At 39.8% G+C, this 22,200-nt stretch overlaps 1 protein-coding gene across 3 annotated transcripts; it reads left to right on the top strand.

Annotated features, from left to right (window-relative positions):
• Nucleotides 1-29: 29 nt before the first annotated feature.
• Nucleotides 30-20,938, top strand: MMAA (metabolism of cobalamin associated A). Of its 3 annotated transcripts, none has more exons than XM_037024744.2 (7): nucleotides 30-73; nucleotides 10,015-10,518; nucleotides 12,272-12,394; nucleotides 15,140-15,310; nucleotides 17,442-17,527; nucleotides 19,432-19,581; nucleotides 20,597-20,938. In XM_037024744.2, exons 2-7 carry the CDS (start codon nucleotides 10,074-10,076, stop codon nucleotides 20,882-20,884), a joined length of 1,263 nt encoding a protein of 420 aa, XP_036880639.1. In that variant the 5' UTR covers nucleotides 30-73; nucleotides 10,015-10,073; the 3' UTR covers nucleotides 20,885-20,938. The 3 variants fall into 3 exon arrangements, with proteins under 3 accessions (XP_036880639.1, XP_017497889.1, XP_036880641.1); XM_017642400.3 differs by lacking the exon at nucleotides 30-73 and adding an exon at nucleotides 80-279; XM_037024746.2 differs by lacking the exon at nucleotides 30-73 and adding an exon at nucleotides 11,601-11,712 and having other exon boundaries at nucleotides 10,391-10,518.
• Nucleotides 20,939-22,200: the final 1,262 nt, after the last annotated feature.

The raw sequence follows: 22,200 nt of genomic DNA, 5'->3' as shown, positions 1-22,200 counted from the left end.
GGAGCGCAGGGCGGGGCGAACCCTGCCCGGCGGAAGGGGCGGGGCGGGGCTGCACTTCCGTGGCCTTAGGAGGGTGAGTGTTCGCCGGGGGTTGTGCGCGGCGGCCGGATCTTGGCTTGGGCTCCTGCCTCTGGCCGCCGGGGGACCCCACCCCGGCGTCGGGGGCGCCCCCTGGAGGATCTGGGGTGCGAGAAGGAAAAAGAATATTAAATTGGATTGTTGAGGGGTGCGGGATATGTGTGGACAGGCGGGTGTCGACAAAATGAGCTCGAAGGGAAGGTTCGTTGTTTGTTTATTCCTTAAAAAGGAAATGCTCTGTAAACAGTGTTCAAAAATTTTTATCATTTTCTGCGGGTTTGTGAGCTTAGGCGATGTGCTACAGAAAGGCAGTTTGGTAAGGTGGCTTGTACTTTGCCGCTGCCACCGGCGAATGGTTAACCCGAAGGTGGGTCTGGGGAGGGCGGCAGTCCAAGGCAGCTACAGTTCAAACCGAAGGTCACAGACGGCGTCTAGGTTGTCACAGACTTTAGCCCGGCCGTGGGCTAAGTCATCCAGCAGACATACCGTGGTCAGGTAATTTGTATTTCATGAGGAAATGAAAGACAACCTAAGCCAAAATGGCATGATAAAATTTCTTACTACCTTTCTTACTAGTTGTGCCCTAATACATATACTTAGGAAAATAGACTACTATAGCTTTTCCAAGTTGGTAGAAAACCCTAAAGTTTTCCAAAGACAGGCAAATTTTTACTCATTTTGGGGTCATGTACAATGTCTGGAATGTTCTTTTGTGTAGTAAATACCTCATAATGTTCTGTGTGCAAGGTAGTAAGACAGGAACAGTTCAGTTCTTCTAAAGGGCTGTATTCGATTAGGAGAGACAAATGTTAAAAGTTATGTAAGCATAAGAAATGTAAATCATGGTTTGAGACATTTGAAGATGTTTAAAGAAAAGATATTAGGCATGGAAAGTGCTGGTGAGTGCTGGAAATATTTGCTGCTGAGCTGATTGTTGCTACATGGGCGTGTGGGTCTCTTATACCCAGATCTACTTTTCTGCAACACAGGCCAAAATCTGTATTTGTGTGATTTAAAAAAATTTTTAATGTAATTTGCAACCATTCCATGTATTTGTTCACGTGCCTTCTATGGGCCAGGAGCAGCCAGGTTGTGACTTCTGCACATTATCACCCAAGTGTTGAGAAATAAGAATCAAAAGAAAAAAAAAATTCCTGGAACTCGTGATAGGCAAGAAAAGACTTAAAACTGGGATGTGAACTGGGTGGGATTGGAGAGGTGTCATAGAGTGGGAAGGAATAAAATCTCTGTTGGGACAGTAAGCCGCAGGTTTGGAAGATAATGAGAAGTCGTCCGAGAAGGCAGGTGCAGTAAATGGAAGAAAACTAGTTTGGGCAACCGTGTAATGCCAGACTCAACATTTTCCTAGGGCAGTGGTTCTCAAACTGGAGTATACATCGGAATCATCTGGAAGGCTACTGAAAAGAGATTGCTGACCCCCACCTCCAGAGTTTCTGATTCAGGTCTGGGGTGGAGCCTGACACTTTCTTGTCAGTTCTCAGTTGATGCTGATGTTACTGGTCTGCAGACCACACTTAGAACCACTGTCCGAGGGTGGTACTATTGGGCAACTATTGGAAGCATTTGAGGTGGATAGTAAGGAGATCATATTCTCAGTCAGTATGAGCCTGCTGTAAAGTCCAAGAAGACTGGGGAGGGAGAGAAAGAAGAGGAAGGTTCCTGACAGTTAATTAGCATCTGCTTGATGTCAGGCCTTCTGCTAGGCTCTCTCATGCACACTATTTCATGATCACTGTGACCCTGAGTGTAGGTCTCAGTATTTTCATATAGAGGGCAGAGAATGCCCAGGTCCTGTAGGTGGTCTTAGAGCTTCCTAAGACTAGTTCACATTTGACTAGGCTGGCAGCAGTGGAAAAGAATCAAACATTTAATGGTGAAGGGATTTAGAAAAACAAAGACTTTTCAAGCAGACTGAAACTTAAAAGTAGAAACGGAGAAATCTGAATCTTAACTGGAGAAATGGTAAAAGGTAAAGTGGACAGAGAACTTTAGAACAGTCCCTTAATGAATTCACTATATGTTCAGTATACTCTTATATAACAATAACCTGTTTAAAAAGTCATACCAGAATTTCCTGAAATTATTTGAGAAGGAGAAAGTAAAGCCTTACGTGAGTGTGGTGAGAGATGGTAAAGATTATGGTATCTGACAGTTTATCTTCAAAATCAAAAGTGATTAGACTTGAGAAATGGTAACACATGGTATAATACTGCATTGCCTCTATGAACTGTCCTGCTCTGCAGACACTGACTGAATATATTGATTTTGGAAATCCTGTATGTGTTTTCTTGCCCGAGTAGTCATTAAAATTGAGAATAGTCATTGGATCAATTTCAAGGCAAATATCCCACATCAGACTGGTTGCTGCTGAACAAATTTTTAATGAAGGAAAACATCCATATATTGAAATCAGACTTTCAAAAGAAAGTCCTTAAATGTATATATTTACTGTAAAATCTATAAAAATGTATGTTTCCAAACATTGATTAACAGAGTAATCAGCCTAATGGAGTTATTGACCCATACAGAAATAGAGCGTCCATCCATTCATTTACTCTGTGAGCAATAAACTATGCTGTGGATGCAAAGATAACTACAGTCTAAGAAAGACTTGCATTTAAAAAAATGATTACAAAACAATGTGATCAGCATTATAATAGAGGGATGTGACCAGTACCTGATGATAAGAGATAGGAAGGACAACTGAAGGGGCATGGAAAGGAGGCCAGGAAATTGTTTAGAGAAGACACTTAAGTTGATTCTTGAAGGCCGAGGAGGAATTTGTGAGATGATTCAAGGAGAGAAGAGCAGTCCACTCAGAAGGAACATCATGGACAATGGCCATGATGTATAAAAGTGTGGCATTTTCCAGGGCCAGTGTGCGGCATTTTCCAGGGCCAGTGTGCAGGTCAGAATAGTTACATCGGTGTGGTATAAGTGGAGGAGGGGAATAAGTTAAATTGGATTGGTGGACAAGAACACTCATAAAGGGTATGAAATATTTATTTGATGACTTTTGGCTCAATTGTAAACTTCGTGATGTTAGGAGCTATGTTAGACCCATATACCGGGTGTATTCAAGGCCTAGCATGGTGCCTAGTGTATGGTAGGTTCTCAGTAAATAGTTGCTAAATGAAAGAACGGCTAAATCACAGAAAAACTTTTTTTTAAACAGATAAGGCATAAGGCATGTAAGTAGTGTATGCAGAATAATAATACAGTAAGATTTACATTGATGATGCCAAGTGGTAGTATGGAAGTTGAATTAATGGCTTCGGAATGGCTATAGTAGATTGGAGTTCTTCAGACTTAAAGTTGTGTCCGTTGGTAGGTTGCAGTCAGCATTAAAAAAAAGAAAACTTAAAAAAAACTAGAAAAGAGAGTATTAGAGCATATCACATGCAATAGGGGTAAGTAAGGTTTTGTGAAACTTCTTTTTCAGTTGTATGCCTGTGTGTTGACTGATGTAAGTGCATTTCTTCCTGTGGACTGCAATCCAAGCTTAAAAGCAGTTATAGTAGAGAAATGTGGGAGTGAGGGTAGAGAGGAAGGAATGTATCTAAAAGGTATTTTGGAGGAAAACAAATGTGAGTCTAAAAATGCAGCTGTCTATGTGAGCCTTCTTGCAGGAGAGGGGATGCATTTATCAACCCATTTCAGGGTTTTGCCCACTTGATGTTTTTCATTGAATATTATAAATTGACAGTCTGGTTTATTAAGAATGCTAGTGCTTTGAGGAATCTTACAGAATGTCGTAAATGCTGCAGTTGCTTTTGTTTATGCTGCAGAATCACTCTTGTGTTTTGGTAGCGTGCAGCCCAAAATTGTAGGATGAAACCAGATTCTCAGGAATCGTGAAAATTCACTGAAACAATTTGCTTTGATTATTGGTGAAGTTCTTTGATTTATTTCCATAAGAAAGCAGGAGAAGATGCTTAGTTACCCGAGCAGTGGGAGTCCTCCCTACCGTCATGATTTTGCCACGTTAGTAGACTCAGTCTCTTGTGACATAGGGGTAGAAAATGCTCATATACGGCTGAGTTATATTGGCTTTTAAAAAATTTATGGACTCCTTTAAAATCTGGTTGATTGGTTAAATTAATAGGTTGCACTATGTTAATGGACTTTCAGGTGTGAATTACTCTCTGCAGAACAAAAAATATTTTAAAAAAACATTTAAAATTAGGTCGTTCTGTTACCTAATGCATAATCGGAATCTCCTCTTGATAAGGTTTGCACAGAAAATGTAAACTAATTTTTCAGTTTGGCCTAAGAAAAAAAGAAAAACAAAATGAAGATGAACAGTCTGCCATAATCATTCCATATTTAAATGTAGAGGTTTATTTGGTGTTCCCTTGATGTGACACGACACTACTTTTATACAACAGTCTGGAGTTGACACCATATAGACCTGGATTTATGAAACCCATAGTTTTTCCCTAGGTCTGCCACTAGTTGCGAGGCCTTGGTCATTCAACCTAACCTTACTGAGCCTCCTCTGTAAAGTAGAATCTCATCTACAGCTCTGAGGCTTAGCTGAGGAAGTGCATGCACACTGTCTCACACAATAAGCATTCAATAAAAGGAAGCAGCTGCTGTGTGCCATTCACATGGTCCAGAGGGCTTGGGGGCCACCAAGAAAATCAGCCCCTGGGGAGAGATTGGAAGGTGTAAAAACCTAGAATTACGTTTTGGCGAAAGAATAGAGTAATATGGCATCATCCCTTTCCTGGCTCTTTCTTTTCACTTAAAGACCTTTTGAGATTTGTATTGGCATCAAAGGGTAGAGAACTTCACAATCCCAAATTGTGATAAACTTTGCAATATAAACTGTAAGCTTGTCAGATAGTTGCATGGATTTTCTCAGAAAGACTGCAATTAAATTGTAAGAAATCACTAGTCTAAATGTTAGAGCAATCTATATACTACTTATTAGACAATTTTTAATCATCTCATTTTTATAGGGTATGGCACTGCTTACATTATTATAAGTGGATATATTTTCATTTAGTAAAGCTTTTGTTACTGGGTTTTGATTCCTTACAAATTTAATCCTTCTGTTTTTTTGTTTTGGAAGATTAATTATATATCAAACATGCCTTGATTCAAAACCAGGGAACTTAGACATTAGAATTTTTTTATAAAAATTCTCAACTCACACAGATTAAGATGTTACTCAAACTTTTCTTTCTAGTATACTAGATCAATATTACACAGATAGAGTGTCCATTCATGAACCTTAAAATAATTAACAGGCTTCCATGTGCCAAGCACTGTGCTAGATTGAAAGGAAGTGAAGAATAAGATATTGTCCTTTCTCTGAGGGGATCTTCAGATGGGGTGAGGGATGAGAATTGGTGGGGAGGGGTCTATAAATAGGTAAATTAAAAAACAGGAGGCCAAATACTCTCTCTGAGATGTGAATAAAAGGCAGTGGGACATTGCAAATAGAACAAATTGACTGCCTGGGAAAGGTAGGGCAAGATGTGTCCTTGAAGAAGTGATATTTGAATTGAGTAGGAATTTGGTAAAAAAGTGAAAGATTCATTCTGGACACCTTATTTTATCATAGCATCTAGATGATTTTTACAAACACTGTCAGAAATGGCTAGTAGCCCATGTACATCACATTATTTTGGAGTACTGTTGAACTTCAAGTCTTAATAGGATGATTCTGATAGAATCTCTACATAGAATTGTAGCTGAAATATGATTATTACTTTTTTCACCTTGCACATAATTCTTTTTACCAGGTTTTGATTATATAAGCTAATTGTATGTCTAATTTAGAAATTGACATATAAATATACATTGAATATAATACCGATGGTCACAATAACTTTAAATAAAGGACTCATTAAGTTTGATTCTCATATTATGAAGAAATCTGAATGCAGAAGGAAACAAGTTATAGGTTATGGCAAAGATAAAAATTAAGCCATGAATTGGATATGTATCATTCAGATTATGAAGAGTTCCAAATTTTATCTTTAAAAATATTTTCTAATCTTAGCAATAGTGTTAATTGTCTTTTGCTGCTATAGCAAATTACCAGGAACTTAGTATCTTAAAACAACACACATTTGTTATCTTGTAGTTCTGTAGGTTAGAAGTGTGATATCAATCTCGCCGGGCTAAAAATCAAGGCGTGAGTAGCACTTTGTACCATTTTAGGGGAGAATCTGTTTCCTTGCCTTCCCCACCGTCTCCAGGCTGCCTGCACTCCACGGCGTGTCCACCGTGTGTGGGGGGAGAATCTGCAAAGCCAGCAAGGCGGGGAGCAGGGGGAGTTCTCCTCACCTGATGTCACTCCATACTTCTACCTCCCTCTTTCATTTTCAACGACCTTGGTGATTATATTGGGGCCCCCTGGATAATTTGGGGTAGTCTTTTATTTTAAGGTCAGTGATAAAGTGCCATCTGCAAGTTTAATTCCCCTTTGCTATGTAACATAACATATGCACAGGTTCCAGGAATTAGGACATGGACATCTTTGGGGGACTTTAAGAAGTAACATGCTTCTTATAAAAAAAGATAAATGTGATCAGCCAGTGACATCATACAAGCACCAAAATACCACTCATCCATAGGTCAAGTTAACGCTTTGACATATGTATTCCTTCTGCAGGTGTGTGTGTAAAATTTTACTAAAAATGATGTTACCCTTCATCTCCAGTGACTCTTCTGATAATCTCATTCAGTCTCATGAGTTTAAATAACACCTAAACTCTAAGGATTCTCAAATGTACACCTCTGCTCAGAACTCTTCCTGAGACTGATGAATACTACAGCCTACTCAGGATCCCACCTTGATATTTAGTAGGCATCTTAACCTGAATGTAGCTGAAAGTAAATGGCTGATCTTAACCCCAAACCTCGCCTCTCCCGGTCTTCCCAAGTTTGTTAAAGGGCGACTCCATCTTTGCTGTGGCGCAGGATTCAGGATCTGACTTAACTCCCCTCTCACTGGTCCATGTCATCATCGTCTCTCATCTGCATTATTATATTCATCTCTTAGGTGGTCTTCCCATTTTTGTTCTTGCATCCCCATCTGATCCCTTTAAGACAGAAGCCACATCATGCTCTCCTCTGCCTGTGGCTTCCGATCTCACTAAAGTCTCCCCAGTCAACTTTAAGGCCCTAAATCTGACCCCTTCTTTGCCCTTCTCTTTTACACTTCCCCTCTTGCTCATTCAGGTCCAGACACACTGGCCTCCTTATTTATGTCTTGTCTGTCTTCCTTCACCAGGATGTTAGCTTCATGAGGGCAAGAATTTTTGTCCTCTTTTGATCATTGTTGTATTCCTGGTGCCTGATACTGTACACATAGTAAATGCTCAAATATTCATTGAAAGAAAGCTGTTTTATAATCTTATTTCTCTCTCCCTCTTTCTCAGTGTATTATTTTGTTCTTTTTTGGACATAGCTTTGTTTATAACAAGAGGTAGAGTAAGATTTGTTAATTAAAGTTTATGTTTAAAATAGTTCTAATTTTTTCTTAGACTACATATGACATCTCCCCTGTGGGAGAATGGGACTAGGTTTGGTAATAAGAATATTCTGTATCCTGGTCAGCATTTCCTCTCTCTCTCTTCTTTAGCTCCTCTTAATGCTGCTGCCATTGCCACACTTTTTAAATGCTTCTTGTTTACTTTGGGAGGGGGCAAGTTACTAATATCTATTTTCCTTTTAACCAAAGGACTTCTCCTTTATCCTAAAATAATGTATTATGAAAAAATGCCGCCGAGAGGAAAAAGACCTGGGTTTGAGTCCTGGTCCTGCTGCTGGCTAAGACCTTAGTCACCTACCTCACTCTTGGTTTCCCCTTGTATTAAATGAGAAAAATAATAACTGTCCAGCTGTCCTCATGGAATTGTCTAGAAGTATAAAGTGAAATAAGGTATTTGAAAATAGTTTAAGTGAGTAACAGGCAAGTAGGAAATGAAGTAAGTTAAGATCAGGCAATGAAGTAGGTTTTTCTTTTTTTGAATGCTTTCAGAGTGCCAGGCTCCATGGCGAGCTTTGAGAATCCTAACATGGATGGGGAGGGCTTGAATCTGGCTTCTCTTTTCTGTCCCTTCCTTAATGCCTTGCCTACGTCCAGGTCCTCGTCATCTCCTTTTGGTCTTTGTTTGCTAGTTTCCTGAATAGGCTGTCTGTTAGTGAGGGGGGTGATCACTCTTGACTTCTTGCCATTGTTCTAGTCTTACCTCCTGAAAACCAGAGTTGAGCCTCCATAAAGGTCTCTGTCATTTCTCCATTGCCAACAAGACAAAATTTAGTTCCTTGGCCCCAGTTTACATCCTGGTCCAACGTCATCTCCTATCCTATGTGTATATGTATATATTTCCCCCTTCCTAGTGATGGTAGTGGTGGTGTTGATGAGCAGTGTGTTTAAGATGATATTGAAGAGAGCTTCCAAAATAGATCCGTCTGAATTTTTTTGTTTTAATGTTTTTTGTGTGTTCTCTGTGAAGGGTGGTAGAGGATATTTTTTGAATTGTTTTTTTTTTCTTAGAAACGTCACAAATTTTAAAAATTGGCCTTTTCGAATAAGACTAATTTTCTACAAATTGAAGGCATAATGCCCCCCCCAATAGAATAATGATGAGCAGTTACAGTTCTAACAATAAAAAAATCTTAATTTCTTTTTTCCTAACAGAATGTTACTTAGCTAAAATTAATTTCATGCTGATTGGCCTTGAAATATAATTTAGAGAGGTTTGGAGCAATAAAGTAATTTATTTCATTGTGCTACCAGTACTTGAGAACCAAAATTTTTAAATAATCCTAAATCCAGATTTGGCTCCGTGTATCGTGTGCCTGTGAATTTTAGTTTGCCATTGGACATGAGGTCTGTGATCTTTTTTTTTTTTTACTGACTTTTATAAATTGGTTTAATAATAATAATACAAGCTAATGCTTACTGAGCTCCTACTCTGTGCTGGGCAGCGTCCCAAGCTACGTGAATCAACTCACTTCGCTCTCACAGCCATCCTGTGCCCTGACCTGTTCTCTTAAGAAGAAGCTGAGGCACAGAGTGGTTGATTAAGTAATTTGCTCATGGTCATTATAGCCTAAGTGGCAGAGTCAGAGTGGCCGTGGCTCATAACCTCCGTCCTTTCCTGCCTCTCAGTATATACCATGCCAGCATTCACTGTCTAACACAGTTTGAAGCGGAGAATATCAGTAGATCTCAGTAAAGAATCCTCATCTAATTCTTTTATGATTCAAACTTTCGTGTGCTTACCAACGGTGATTCTGATTTGTGGGGCTGGGACTATGCATTTTTAATAAGCATTGACCTTACTACACTGATCTCATGACCATACGGTCCTCCCAGTTCATTTCACAGGAAGGCTTCTTGTAGTTTGTGTGCTTATGTTAGGTCATTCTTTGCAAATATCTCTGTTCCAGGGGGAGTCCATTAAGTACATACCTGTACCTGAACTTAGGCCCCAAGAATCTGTGTTACTAACCACACTTCTCTCAGAGAGAATAAAGAAAAGGCCAGCATCAGAGAGGTGTTTTTTTTTTAACTTCTTGAATGAGCTTCAGAATAGGGTATATTTGAACTGAGAAAGCTGTTAAGATGAATGTAAGATCTCAAGACAGAAGGAAAAAAGCATGACTTAAAATTTCAACCCTAATAGGGATTTTTTTGTGTAGAAGAAAATTTTAATGTATCTTGCACTTCACAATAAAGCAGAAGCCTGTGATTTAGTTACTCTGAATATTAAGTGCAGGCAAGGAAGTCCTTTACGTCTGGTAAGAAACTTTCTCCCATTTGTACTACCAGGAACCCTAATTTGTGTGTGTTTTAGAATATAAGGAAAACACTAAGTTTGCAGTTTTACTACTTCATTATTTTAGTTGTACGGTGAACTGGCAAAAGTATGTTTTTCTTTCTTCTAGGGAGTCTCAAATCACATTGAGCCAAAAAACATCCTGTGTTTTCTCCAGTTACAAACAAAATGAATATTCCCATGCTGCTGCGACATCCTCACCAGCAGTTCCTAAAAGACCTGTTGAGAACACCTTCCCGACGTTACCGTTTCATCTTTCCTGCAAGTACCCACCTCCGATCGGGAATCCCATGTGCTCAGCCATTAAATTCTCTTGGACTCCATTGTACAAAGTGGATGCTGCTATCATGTGGTTTGAAGAGAAAACTGTGTGTACAAGCAACCTTAAAGGACCACACAGAAGGACTTTCTGATAAAGAACAAAGATGTGTGGATAAACTTTATACTGGTTTAACCCAAGGGCAAAGAGCCTGCTTAGCAGAGGCCATAACTCTTATAGAATCAACTCACAACCGGAAGAAAGAGTTAGCCCAGGCACTTCTTCAGAAGGTGTTAGTCTACCACAGAAAACAAGAACAATTAAATAAAGGAAAACCACTAGCATTTCGAGTGGGTCAGTCTTTTTTTTTTTGTCCAGTAAATATTTTTTAAATTCTCTCTGTTCCCTTAAAATAAGTCTTAAATAGTTTGTAGTCTAATGGGATTATTTTCTTCCTTTCAGAATTTTGGGATGAATTTTAAATGCCCTTTTTTTTTTTTGCAAATATCAGTCTTGTTATGTTGGGGGAAATAAAATGTCTGACCATGTGAACCAAGGCTCTGTATTTTAAAAGAACAATGTAAGATTCCTCTTTCGCAAGAATCTTGCCATGGCTCCCCGAGTAGAATGCATAGGAAGAACTACTAACCAGTTAACTCCTTTCTCTCAGTAGTCCTTCTGCTGAATAGTCTAACGTGAATTCCCTGTGGTCATTATCAACTCTAACTGTGAATTTTATAATTTACCTTTTATAAAAGTGAATTTTAGGGTTTCATCAACAATAATTATCCTTAGCGCCTTTCAAATTTCTCCTCAGGTTTTTCATTAGTCTTCTGTAGGCCAGTCTCTCTTGTCTCACATGTCTTGTTAGTGTCTGGGAATGGCATGGCTCTAAGCACAGCCACCTCAGTACCAACAGGATTTTCAAGGAGAGACTGTATCTGTTTGCTGTCTAAAAATACTAGCTGTTCACTTGATTTCTTGAAGAATTGACTTCTTTCTGTAATGGCAGATAAGTTTATGTATTTTTGAAATTGTACATTTTAAAACAATTTAGATATGTTTGACCAGCAGGAATTGAGCAACTCAGTTTTGGGTGGAATGTGAGCTTTTGGTGGCAAACGACGTGATTCCAACCAACCCTCCCAACTAAAACCAACTTGAAAGGGAGGAAGAAAAATGCAGAAATGTTGTGAGGAATGAATAAATAAATATACTTAAAAACTGACTGCCATTACAATAGGTTTTATAACTTAGTGTACTTGTGATACAGGGATAAAAACCTAGGGGGTGTGAATGCCTTAAAGATAATTTGGAAGAGAGCTCACAAACCAGTATTTGTAGCAGTCTACATTTCCACACATCTTATTTTTCTGCTTTCACTGAGGGAACTCCGTTTTGAGACTACTATATGTATCTTTATGTATTTTTGACAGACAAAATAGCAACCTCCCAAAGAGAAGACAAAATGTCCCAGAAATACCTGGCATTAACTACCAACTCACAAGTTTGCAATGCTATTCTTCTATGTTGATCTTATGAGGCCAGGTAAACCTGTATTTTTATTGCAGTTACTTTATCACCATCATAAATAAAAGCCACATATGTTTATTAAGCACCCATAAAATGTTTAAGAGACCTGCCCTGAAAATTGTGTTGAGGGGCCAAGTATACCATATGTCATACATGCTTCTGAATATAGTTATAATTAAATGATGCTTATGTTTATTGAACATATATTGATGTATCTTACTTTATGCCATGTGCTGTTTTAAACATACTGCAAATATTAAGTCATCTAATCCTGCAGCAGCCTGAAGAGTTGGGTGTTTATTATGTCCATTTTACTGTAGAGTGTACTCAGGTACAGAATGGTTAAGTAACTTGCCCAAGATACACAGCTCAGAATTGTTAACTTCCTATCTTCCGTTTACTCAGGAACTATATAAGTAAATGGATTTTTGTTTACTGCTTTAGGAAGTGTCAAAATACATTCATGATGATTATAATAAATTAGAAATGGAAGGTAGTCTAATATTTTAATAGAAGTCATCATAGTGCTGATTTTATACATTTCTTTAAATTGGAAGGTCTCTTTCCACTTTAGGATTGTCTGGACCTCCTGGTGCTGGAAAATCAACCTTCATAGAATATTTTGGAAAAATGCTTACTGAGAGAGGGCACAAATTATCTGTGCTAGCTGTGGACCCTTCTTCTTGTACTAGTGGTGGTAAGTATTGCTGATCCTTGAATGACAGAGCCGGGGCTCATAGGGTCTCTGTTACAGTGGGACAGTCGGAGAGTTGGCCGTCAGGTGACTAGTAAGCCCTAGCTATTCGGTCTCACTGAAGGAAGGATGCTCTGGGTGGGAGGTGGAGACCGAGGCTAGTAGTGTGGGACATCAGGCTCTAGAGAGAAGGTTAGCTTGCAGGTAGCCCTGGAGCAGGCCTGGGTCCTGAGGGAATGAGGACAGGTACCAGAAGCTGAAGGTAATCAAAAGTAAGTTGCAGCCTTTTGCCCGGCCTGAGGCTAGGCCCCTCTTACCTTCTGCTGTTTTTCCCGGCTGTCACACACCCTAGGCAGCTCAGGAAATGGGTCCTTACTCATTCCTTCCTTTCCTCAGATTGTTGTAGCATCTCTTATAAGAAACCTTACTGCTCTTTATAACTTGTTACCTGTTTATATTACATGTTCAGTTAAACAGAAATGCTTAGAAGGAACATGTGATATACTGCCTTGCCCCCTGCAGCACTTAGCATAGTGCCTTGTACACAGTGCTCAGCACTTACTTACTGACTTGAGGTTATGCAGTCACTCAAAGTTTAATTTGCAGCTCACCAAAGAGAAAATGAATAAACTTAGTTCCCCAAAGGGTCATTTAAGGAAAACATAAAGCAAACCATGTACATACTCAGGAATGGTTTTTCTTGCCTTACTCTCTATGATTGAAGCTAACATTACAGTGATTCACTTAGCAAGTATTTGAATGCCTACTGTAGGTGAGGCATGGTGCAAGGGGAACTGTTGTACAGTGGTGAATAAGACACAGTCCCTTTAGCCGTGTGGAGCTTTATATCTTAAGAGGACACAGACATTAAAATGTAATGTATGTTGTGAAGGGGGAAATACAGGGTGCTTTGTGGAAGTGTTTGGTTTGTGTGCTGTGGGTTTAATGCTAAAAAATAAAGATGATAGAATCCTATTCAGGGGCTTTAGTTTAATAGAAAGGCAGACAACAACTCCTGTACCACTCATGGAGAAATGTTCTGAGAACACTTCCAGTTTGGGATTCACTATAATTAAAAGGCTAACTGTAAAATTAAAGTTATCCTCCCAAGGTTCAAGATTGAATCTACATCAATGTATTATTGTCTTATTTACAGTCTAAGAACTTTGTTAAATGAAAGTACTTAACACAATTATTTTTTTATAGTGGCCTTCATTTTTATATAGGTGAGAAGGCTTTTTTCCCCCCACCTTCTTAATATTCTAGAATACTTACAATGGCCAAATAAAATAACAGCCTGAGGTGATAATAGCAGAAATGGTTATGTAAGATAGTCTGGTTAAAGTTGCATAACTCTGTGGTTCCTAACCTTTCTCAAACCAAAAAGGGGTATCCCTTTCTTAGGTAAAAAAATAGACTTTGAAAGAAAAAAGTACATGATAAACGGGACACTATAAGTATACATTTCTAACTTACTGTTGCAACAGTTCATATATTTGAAAAGTAGCCTGATGTTGAAATTTGAGGAGTGTGGTTTTTTTTTTTTGGCACATAGTCAGTCCTTGCTGTGCTGGACTCACAGCCTCCCTGCCCTGAGGCCTCTCTGAAGGCCTGCAACCAGCAGTTTGGGATTCACTGCAAAGACAATTATATGGGAGAGTAATTTCATAATGTTTAGGCAGTGTGTTAGGATCTACGGGATAATAATTTAAAATATGGCTTTGGCAGATTGTTGACTTACACAGAGATTATTTCATGTAGAAAATTACTTTAGGAAAGATTATGTGCAGTAAGGAAGGTAGTGGAGATGTGGTAGGTATGTACTCTAAAATTAGAACCTGGGAGAACTCGAAACTGGAATCATAAGGGAAAAGATATCTTTGAGGATCTTCTCAACGTTTAGCATCAGCTTTATGTGGAAGAGTTACCACTTAGGCAGAGTGAAAATTAAAATTCATGTTGGAACAGCACTACGCTTTCAAGTATTAAAATAAGTTAAAGGTAATTTCAGTAGCTACAGGTCTTTCTGTCTTCTAGAATTTGCAAGTATTGATATTTGCCAGAATACTGCAGTAACCCTTGAAATATTACCAGTTATATTCCATGGTTATTCAATTAATTGCCTCCTGTGAATAATCACTCAGTGTACAAAATATGTAGGGCATATTAATAGGTGGGGAACTTATGTTAAAGTAGGGTTTCTCAGCTTCAGCACTGCTGACATCTGTGTTGTGTGCAGCCGCCCTGACCCTTGAAGGATGCTTTGCAGTATCTGGGGCCTCAACCCATTAGATGCCAGTAGCATTTCACCCCCCTAGTTGTGAAAATTAAAAATATCTCTAGGTTATTGCCAGATTTCCTCTGAGGACAAAATCACCCCAGCTGAGATCCATAAACAACAGTGTTATGATGGCAGTAAACACACTGTAATGGCTGGGATGGAAGGTTGGTTTAGGGCTGAGTGGAGGCTAATACTGGACAGGTAAGGTAGGGATATGTTCAGAGGACCTTCAATGCTGGGCTGAAGAATCTGGATATGAACCTCTAGCCTTTATAGGTTTGAGGGACCTGAAGTGTTAAAAAGATTAATTTGTCATCATTGTATACACTGTGTGGAAGAAAGGCTCAATGATATGAGATAGAATTTAGAGTTTGGGAGAAGTGTAATAAAGCCCTCCCTAGAAATTGGCTGATTGATAATTGGTCCTTATAGGTGTTCCATGATTATAAAGTGTAACTGTGTTTTAGGATCACTTCTGGGTGATAAAACCCGAATGACTGAGTTATCAAGAGATATGAATGCCTACATTAGGCCATCTCCTACTAGCGGCACTTTAGGAGGCGTGACAAGGACCACAAATGAAGCTATTCTGTTGTGTGAAGGAGGGGGATATGACGTCATTCTTATTGAAACTGTAGGTGAGTGCTAATTTTTATTTCCTAACAATATAATGCTATTACAATGAATGCTGTATAAAGATGAATGACTACTAATTTCATTTGGTCCATTCAGCAGATGTATTTATTAAAGGCATAATTAAATACAAGACAGTGCAGACTTTACAGGGGATATGAGTACATATAGGCTCCAAACCTTACACTGAAAGAAAAGAAAAATAAGCCATGTGTCTGGATAACTGTAGAGAGGCTGGTGTGTTATAAGTGCCAGAGGAGAACTATAAACATTAGGATGACTGACAGAAACAATACGTTAGCATAACACCTGTTTTGTTTAAGTACACTTCATATGTCTACAATATTTGCTAAGAAAATTAACGTAGTTACGTACCTCTTGAACATGGGGCCATGTTTTATTTCATACCCCTAGCACATAGTTAACACACAACGAAAACACAGAAATGGAAAGCCTGAGAAATTCACACTTCTTGTGGAGAGACGATCTGTTATAGTGCTGTGTGATGAGTGTTTGTGATGCAATCTGACCCAGATTTGGGGGATCAGGAAAGACTTCTGGGAGGGGGTGGCAGCTGAAGGAAGAATTGGAGTTAAATGAAGTATGGTCTCGCAGGCATGTGCCAAGACACAGGGGAGTGAGAGAACAGGGCCTGTTCGGAGAACTGCAGTTTGCTCAGGGTGCTTAGAGCGTGGATGTGAAAGCAGGGAATGGAGAGACACGGGGCTGGAGACGGGAGCTCTGCTATCCAAGGGTGGATGGAGAAAGAGCTGCCTGAATGGTAGCTGGAGGATCAAGGGAGAAGAGAACATGAAAACCCAAGTGTGATACCTGGAAGTCACATTTGGTTGCTTGTCCCAGAAACTCAAAATAGTTGTGACCGACATGAGAAAGAGGTTATTTCTCGGTAAATAAAAGACGGCCGGAGGCAGGCTGTCCCGAGCAGACGTGCTGGCTCTACGGTGCCCTCAGTGTCCCAGGCTTCTGTCTCTGCTGTCCACTCTTGGCACTTACTCTCCGCCCTCAAGGTCGCTCATGGTTAAAAGCTGTGTGATGAAGCTCTAACTGCGCATCGTGTTCCAGGTGGCAGGAAGGAAGCAGGGAAGTAAAAAGGGTAGGCAGAGAGTACACTTCGTGGCTGCGTTAGCCCTCTTTAAAGAACTTTCCTGGAAACCTCATCTAATGAGGTTTGCTTTCACTCATAAAGCATCTCTGGCTGAAAGCGGGTTTGGTGAACGTGGTATTTCACTTGGTATATTGATGCTCCTGGTAACACTGGGGTAAAGAAATAGGGAGGAATAAACAGTGGCTGGACACCTAGAGGGTGCATCACCCCAAGGAAAGAGAGGGTGGAGAGGACTTTTAGTGCAGCAGGGGGTGTGGAAGTCAGATTGAAGAGGATTGAAATTAATGTGAAGAAGTACAGTGAAGACAGCATAATCCACTCTTTTCTAGAAACTTAGCTATAAAGAGAAAGTGAGAAATATGGTGGTGATAGGAAGTGATTGTGAGTTCTTAACTTTTTTCTTGTTTGGCTTAGTTTTCAGATGAGAAAGACTTGAGCGTGATTCATGTGATGTGCTGAGGGCCTGCAGACAAAAGAGGTTAAAGCTAAAGCAGAGCGAGGGCACAGAGGAGGAGGGAGGAAGGAGGTTTCTCTTGGGCCTGTACCTCTGCGGTGGGACTGGAGAGGAGGCAGGGAGGCCGAGGGGTACTGGGATATGCCTGTCTGCGGACGGCAGAGGGCAGGGAGGGAGGAGCCGGGAAGGTCTTGCCATTATTTCACTGTGTCGTAGGCGCCACAGTCATCATCATGTCAGGAGATTACGGTGAATGTTTGTAGCAAGACCTGGTGAGAAAAGGGAAGGAGGCCGACAGGGTGTTTGGGGGCATTGCTTTCACCAGGCTTTGAGGAGGTGTAGCAGATGTAGACTGTGACCCTAGAGTAGTGCCTCTCCACACAGTTGAGCACTTTATAGGGTAAGACAGAGGCATTTAATAAATTCAGAGGTGGGGTGTTAAAGTGGGATCAGATTGAATGTGTGAGTGTGAGTACAAGTGAATGAAGTTCAGTGTAGTAGAGAAAGTCAAATTACTGTGAATATTTTAGTATTTAGTTGTGATTTAAAATTTCAGGTGTGGGTCAGTCGGAGTTTGCAGTGGCTGATATGGTTGACATGTTTGTTTTACTGCTACCTCCAGCAGGAGGAGATGAATTGCAGGTAATTATTTTGACTTTTTGTTCCCCAAAACACAAAGTATTCATCTCTGAAAGGAAAAATTTCTAATGTTGTGTTTTCATAAATTAATTGCAATGAGTATAGGGAAAGAAATATCTTTTACATTGCCTAAAATACTTGAGTCAAAGGCAGATCCTCTATATTTTCCCCCAATTTATAGCAGTAGAATTTATGACATTGAGCTAATCATCAACTTAGATTTTCCCATCCATAACGGGGGAGTGAATGGGGTAGGCAGAAGAGTACACTTCGTGGCTGCGTTAGCCCTCTTTAAAGAACTTTCCTGGAAACCCCATCTAATGAGGTTTGCTTTCACTCATAAAGCATCTCTGGCTGAAAGCTCCAGCCAAAAGAGACCGCTTTTACATGGGCATTTGCAGTATAGTTGGTTCAGAAGTTTCTCCTGAGAGATCAGGATGTTTTTAATTGGGATCTCATTGTCGTTGTTATCTGTGGTAGAATAGGATTCTTACTTTCCTTCTGCAGTGCAGTTCTAGCATTAACGATCTGGGGTTCACAGGGAGGGTATCACCTCCACCAGACTGCCCTCCAGACACCAGCCCCAAGCTTGGGGGCTCTCAGGCCACCCGTGCCTCTCACCACCTGACTACAAATGTAGGGGTCCCCACTGTCCCTCAGGTTCAGTAATTCACTAGAATAACTCAGAGAACTCAGGGAGACACTGTATTACAGTAACAGTTTTATTATGAAGTATGCAAATCAGGACCAGCCAAGTGAAGAGACACACTGGGACAGTTTTTGAGGGGAACCAAACTCAAAGCTTCTGTGTCCTCAGGACACATTCCCCTCCTGGCACATTGATGTGTATCAGCAACCAGGGAGTTCACCTGAGCTGCAGTGTCTGGAGTTTTCATTGGGGTTTCATTATGTGGGCACGACTGGCTGAATCACTGTCCACAGGATTGAATTCGGTCTCCAGCCCTCTCCGTTCCCCAGAGGTCAGGCTGACATCACATGGCTGAAAGCATATGGTTGCTCTTTCTGGTGCGATGAGCCTTCATTTTGAGTGATCTCGTAGCATAAACTCAGGTATGGCCCCAGGTGCCCACGATGAATAACCCAGACACCCCTGTCACTTGGGAAATTCCAAGGATTTAGAGGGTACCTCCCAGGAACCTTGAACGAAGACCAAGCTATTATACAACATTTCCCTTAAAGCTGCATGATTCTAAAAAAGTAGTGACAGCAGACTGGATGCTGCAATTTAGAAACATTAACTGTTAGAATTTAATTATTGACAGTTATGTTTAAACATAACTTGAAAAGAAATTTTAATTTCAGATGGGAAAATCTATATTTTCCAAATAAGACTTTTTGGCTTTAAGATTTCTATTGTTCTTATGCAACATAATTTAAATCAAGAGATTGAGGCATTTTTAGCCATCAGGTTATTTTTCCGCAAACGGAAAACAAAATTTCTGTTAAGAGAAACTTCAAAGACTTCGTTTTTGGAAATGTAGATGTTAGTGTTAGGTGTGTTTTTTTCCAGTCGCATTAATTATGGATGGTTTCGCATCCTGTGGGTTTAGTCCTGAGGGATGGAATCCATCAAGAGACAATGTGAATTGTCTGCTACCTCTCAGTCACATTGTGTCTTGATGACATATATATTCTGATGCTGAATGTATTTCATCAGGTTAGTCTATAAATTTGGAAGAAATACACAGATGACTTTCATAATCCAAAGAGCCAGGGCTTTTGAGTAATTCTGTTGAGTGACTGCGACTGCTGGTACCCAGGGCTTGAGGAGATGCAGAGAAAAAGTTAATGCAGTATATGACTTTCAAAACCTCAGCATGGCCAGGGGTCCCAATTTTGCTGTAATGAAGTGTTTCTAATAAATCACTTCTCTTATTTCTCTTTAGGGTATCAAAAGAGGTATAATTGAGATGGCAGATTTGGTAGCTATCACTAAATCTGATGGAGACCTGATCGTACCAGCTCGAAGGATAGAAGCAGAGTACGTGAGCGCACTGAAGCTACTCCGCAGGCGTTCAGAAGTCTGGAGACCGAAGGTTAGCTTGCATTCCTTTCTGTGTTTTTCACCTTGAGTGGACTGTGCACATTAGAAGAGAGGATTTAAGTCCCAAGCTAGACATATAATCAATTTTTGCTTGTATGTGAGATTACAATTTTAAAAATTATGACAAAGCCAGAGTGTGTAGTTATGATTTTCAATATAATCCTTCAACCACAGAATGTCAAAAATTAGATATGAGTTAACATATTAGATTGCTTAATGTTTGACTTGAGCCATTTGGAAGTAAGAGCAAATCTACTCTGAATGGAGCCATCCTTCAGATTATGGAACAATTAATGATTTGATAATCTATATTAGAGTTTGAGTAAGAGAGAAAAGGTTTTTGATGTGATAACTTGCCTTCCCATTATGCTTGTTGGGTACTGTTTTCAATAAGGGATTTAAAAAAATATCCTGTAATAAGCGATGCTATAATATTGATGTGGGCACCTGATCTTCAGGAGGACACTATATTTTTAAGGAATAAGCTATAATCACTATAATGAGAACAATGATGACATATCTTACAGTCAGCTCCCAGTCTCCCCCTGTCATGTTATCTCTGTTGGGTCTGAAGCTGTCTTGTACGTGTCCAGCTCTTACAACGGGCTGAGTCAAGCAGCTTTGACAAAGGCCATGGGGCTATGTTCTCACCTTTGTTCCATTTGTGGCACTGAGGCCTCGGGGAAGCCTACCTGACATTGTGCTTCGCGTCCTCGGAACTCTCCCATTCATCCACACTGCGTTTGAGGACCATCCACACTATCCTAAGTCAAAGTAAATCTCTGGGCTAAAAAAGTGTGACCTAGAATCAGTGTCTTATTTCTGCTATGTGCTCAGTAATCCTAGTAAGGTATCTCAGTATATTTACTTTGACATAGTGATAAAATGCTCCATTTTCACTTGCCTGTTTTCATAAATTTTAAGAATTTGGCAACTACTAGAGTCCCCCATGAAAATGTTTTCTGTCATTTTAAGTAAAATGGTTCTGGTTCCTCCCTTTTCAACAGGTAATTCGTATTTCTGCCAGAAGTGGAGAGGGGATCACGGAAATGTGGGACAAAATGAAAGCATTCCGGGACCTCATGCTTGCCAGTGGGGAGCTGGCCACTAAAAGACAGAAGCAGCAGAAAGTGTGGATGTGGAATCTCATTCAGGAAAGTGTGTTAGAACATTTCAGGACCCATCCCACAGTTCGGGAACAGATTCCTCTTCTGGAGAAAAGGGTTCTCAGTGGGGCTATGTCCCCAGGACTAGCAGCAGACTTGTTGCTGAAAGCTTTTAAAAGCAGAGACTAATGAAAACTATTCAGTATTTACTATATCAGTTCATAAAGTATTTTAAGATTAAGAGTCACTTGTGTGCTTATATTTGCAGTAATTCTTTTGTGGTGCCCTTGGCCTCCTTGTTTGTGAACCATGCTTGAAAAGTGAACATTAGATATGGATGGCAAAGGTCAGGCAGTCGGCAGTATTTATAAGGTACCTGTTGTGTGTTACTGACTTCCATTTCTTTCTCTTGTTATACCCTGGCATGGTAGCCTGTAGAACCGTTTCTTCTCATCAGTCATGAGCAGAGAAAATTGAGGAAGACAGAAAAAGATCATGTACCTTAACATTCTTTCTTTGATTCTGTATTCTCAGAGTTTCCAGAGAAAAATATAAGGAAGAGTGACCACAGTTTTGAAATCTTATTTACTTGAGGCCAGAATAATACACAGTGGGTTTCTAAGAGCTGAAAATCATGATTGACATTTAGTGACTATCCAGACTATTCTAGGAATTTCTGAAATGGCCATGCACACAAGTAACAAAACAGTTGGACTGTGTAGGGATGTGAACACAATCTTAAAGTCTACTTGTCTAGACTTGTGAATCTTCCATAATGGGTAGGAGAGCCCAGTGGGAACTGGGGAAATCAGCCACCAATAATGTGAGTCCTTTAATCCCCAAGAATTGGAGTAAACCCCCAAAAGACCCCGAATGAGGTCAGAGCAATTCAAGTGTTACTCAGTTTGAATATTATCAAAGGTTTTTGCTTTTCTTCCTCGACCATTTGCCTTCATATTAGCATCTTAAAAATTGACTTTGTTTTTGTTGGTGAGGAACAAGTTCTGTGCCCAGTGATTAAGAGCTTGGGTTTTGCAGTTGGACTGTGTAGAATTAACTTTAAACTAAGATCAATTGCTTATTAGTGTGTAAGTTTGGACAAATAACCTACCTCTCTAAGTTTCTGTTTCTTCCTTGATGGAATTGACATAATAACTTTATAGAATTGGTGAGGCTTAGTAAAATAACTCTGGGAAATCATTTTGCTCCTGTGACAGTACATAGAAATACTCAGCATCTGCTTGGTATTATTATTATGTTAGAGTTATGGATAGCTGAAGCCATACAAACCTTATATATAAGTTCAGTTTTCTCCCATGGTCTTATTACTACCATTATGTTCTTGTGATAGTTTATGATTGTCTTTAAAGCACATGCTCTAGTTAATTCTTTGAATGTATTTTATACTAGTTGATGGTAGTTATAACTATGTACACTTGCATAAAATTATTTCTAACTGTAAAATTTCTACATCGCACAAAATGTCATCCCAGAAACTTCAAACA

The sequence above is a fragment of the Manis javanica genome, chromosome 3 (genome assembly GCF_040802235.1).
Source record: "Manis javanica isolate MJ-LG chromosome 3, MJ_LKY, whole genome shotgun sequence".
Taxonomy (NCBI): domain Eukaryota; kingdom Metazoa; phylum Chordata; class Mammalia; order Pholidota; family Manidae; genus Manis; species Manis javanica.
Note: the sequence above shows the minus strand (reverse complement) of the source record. Positions and strands in the feature narration are given on the sequence as shown.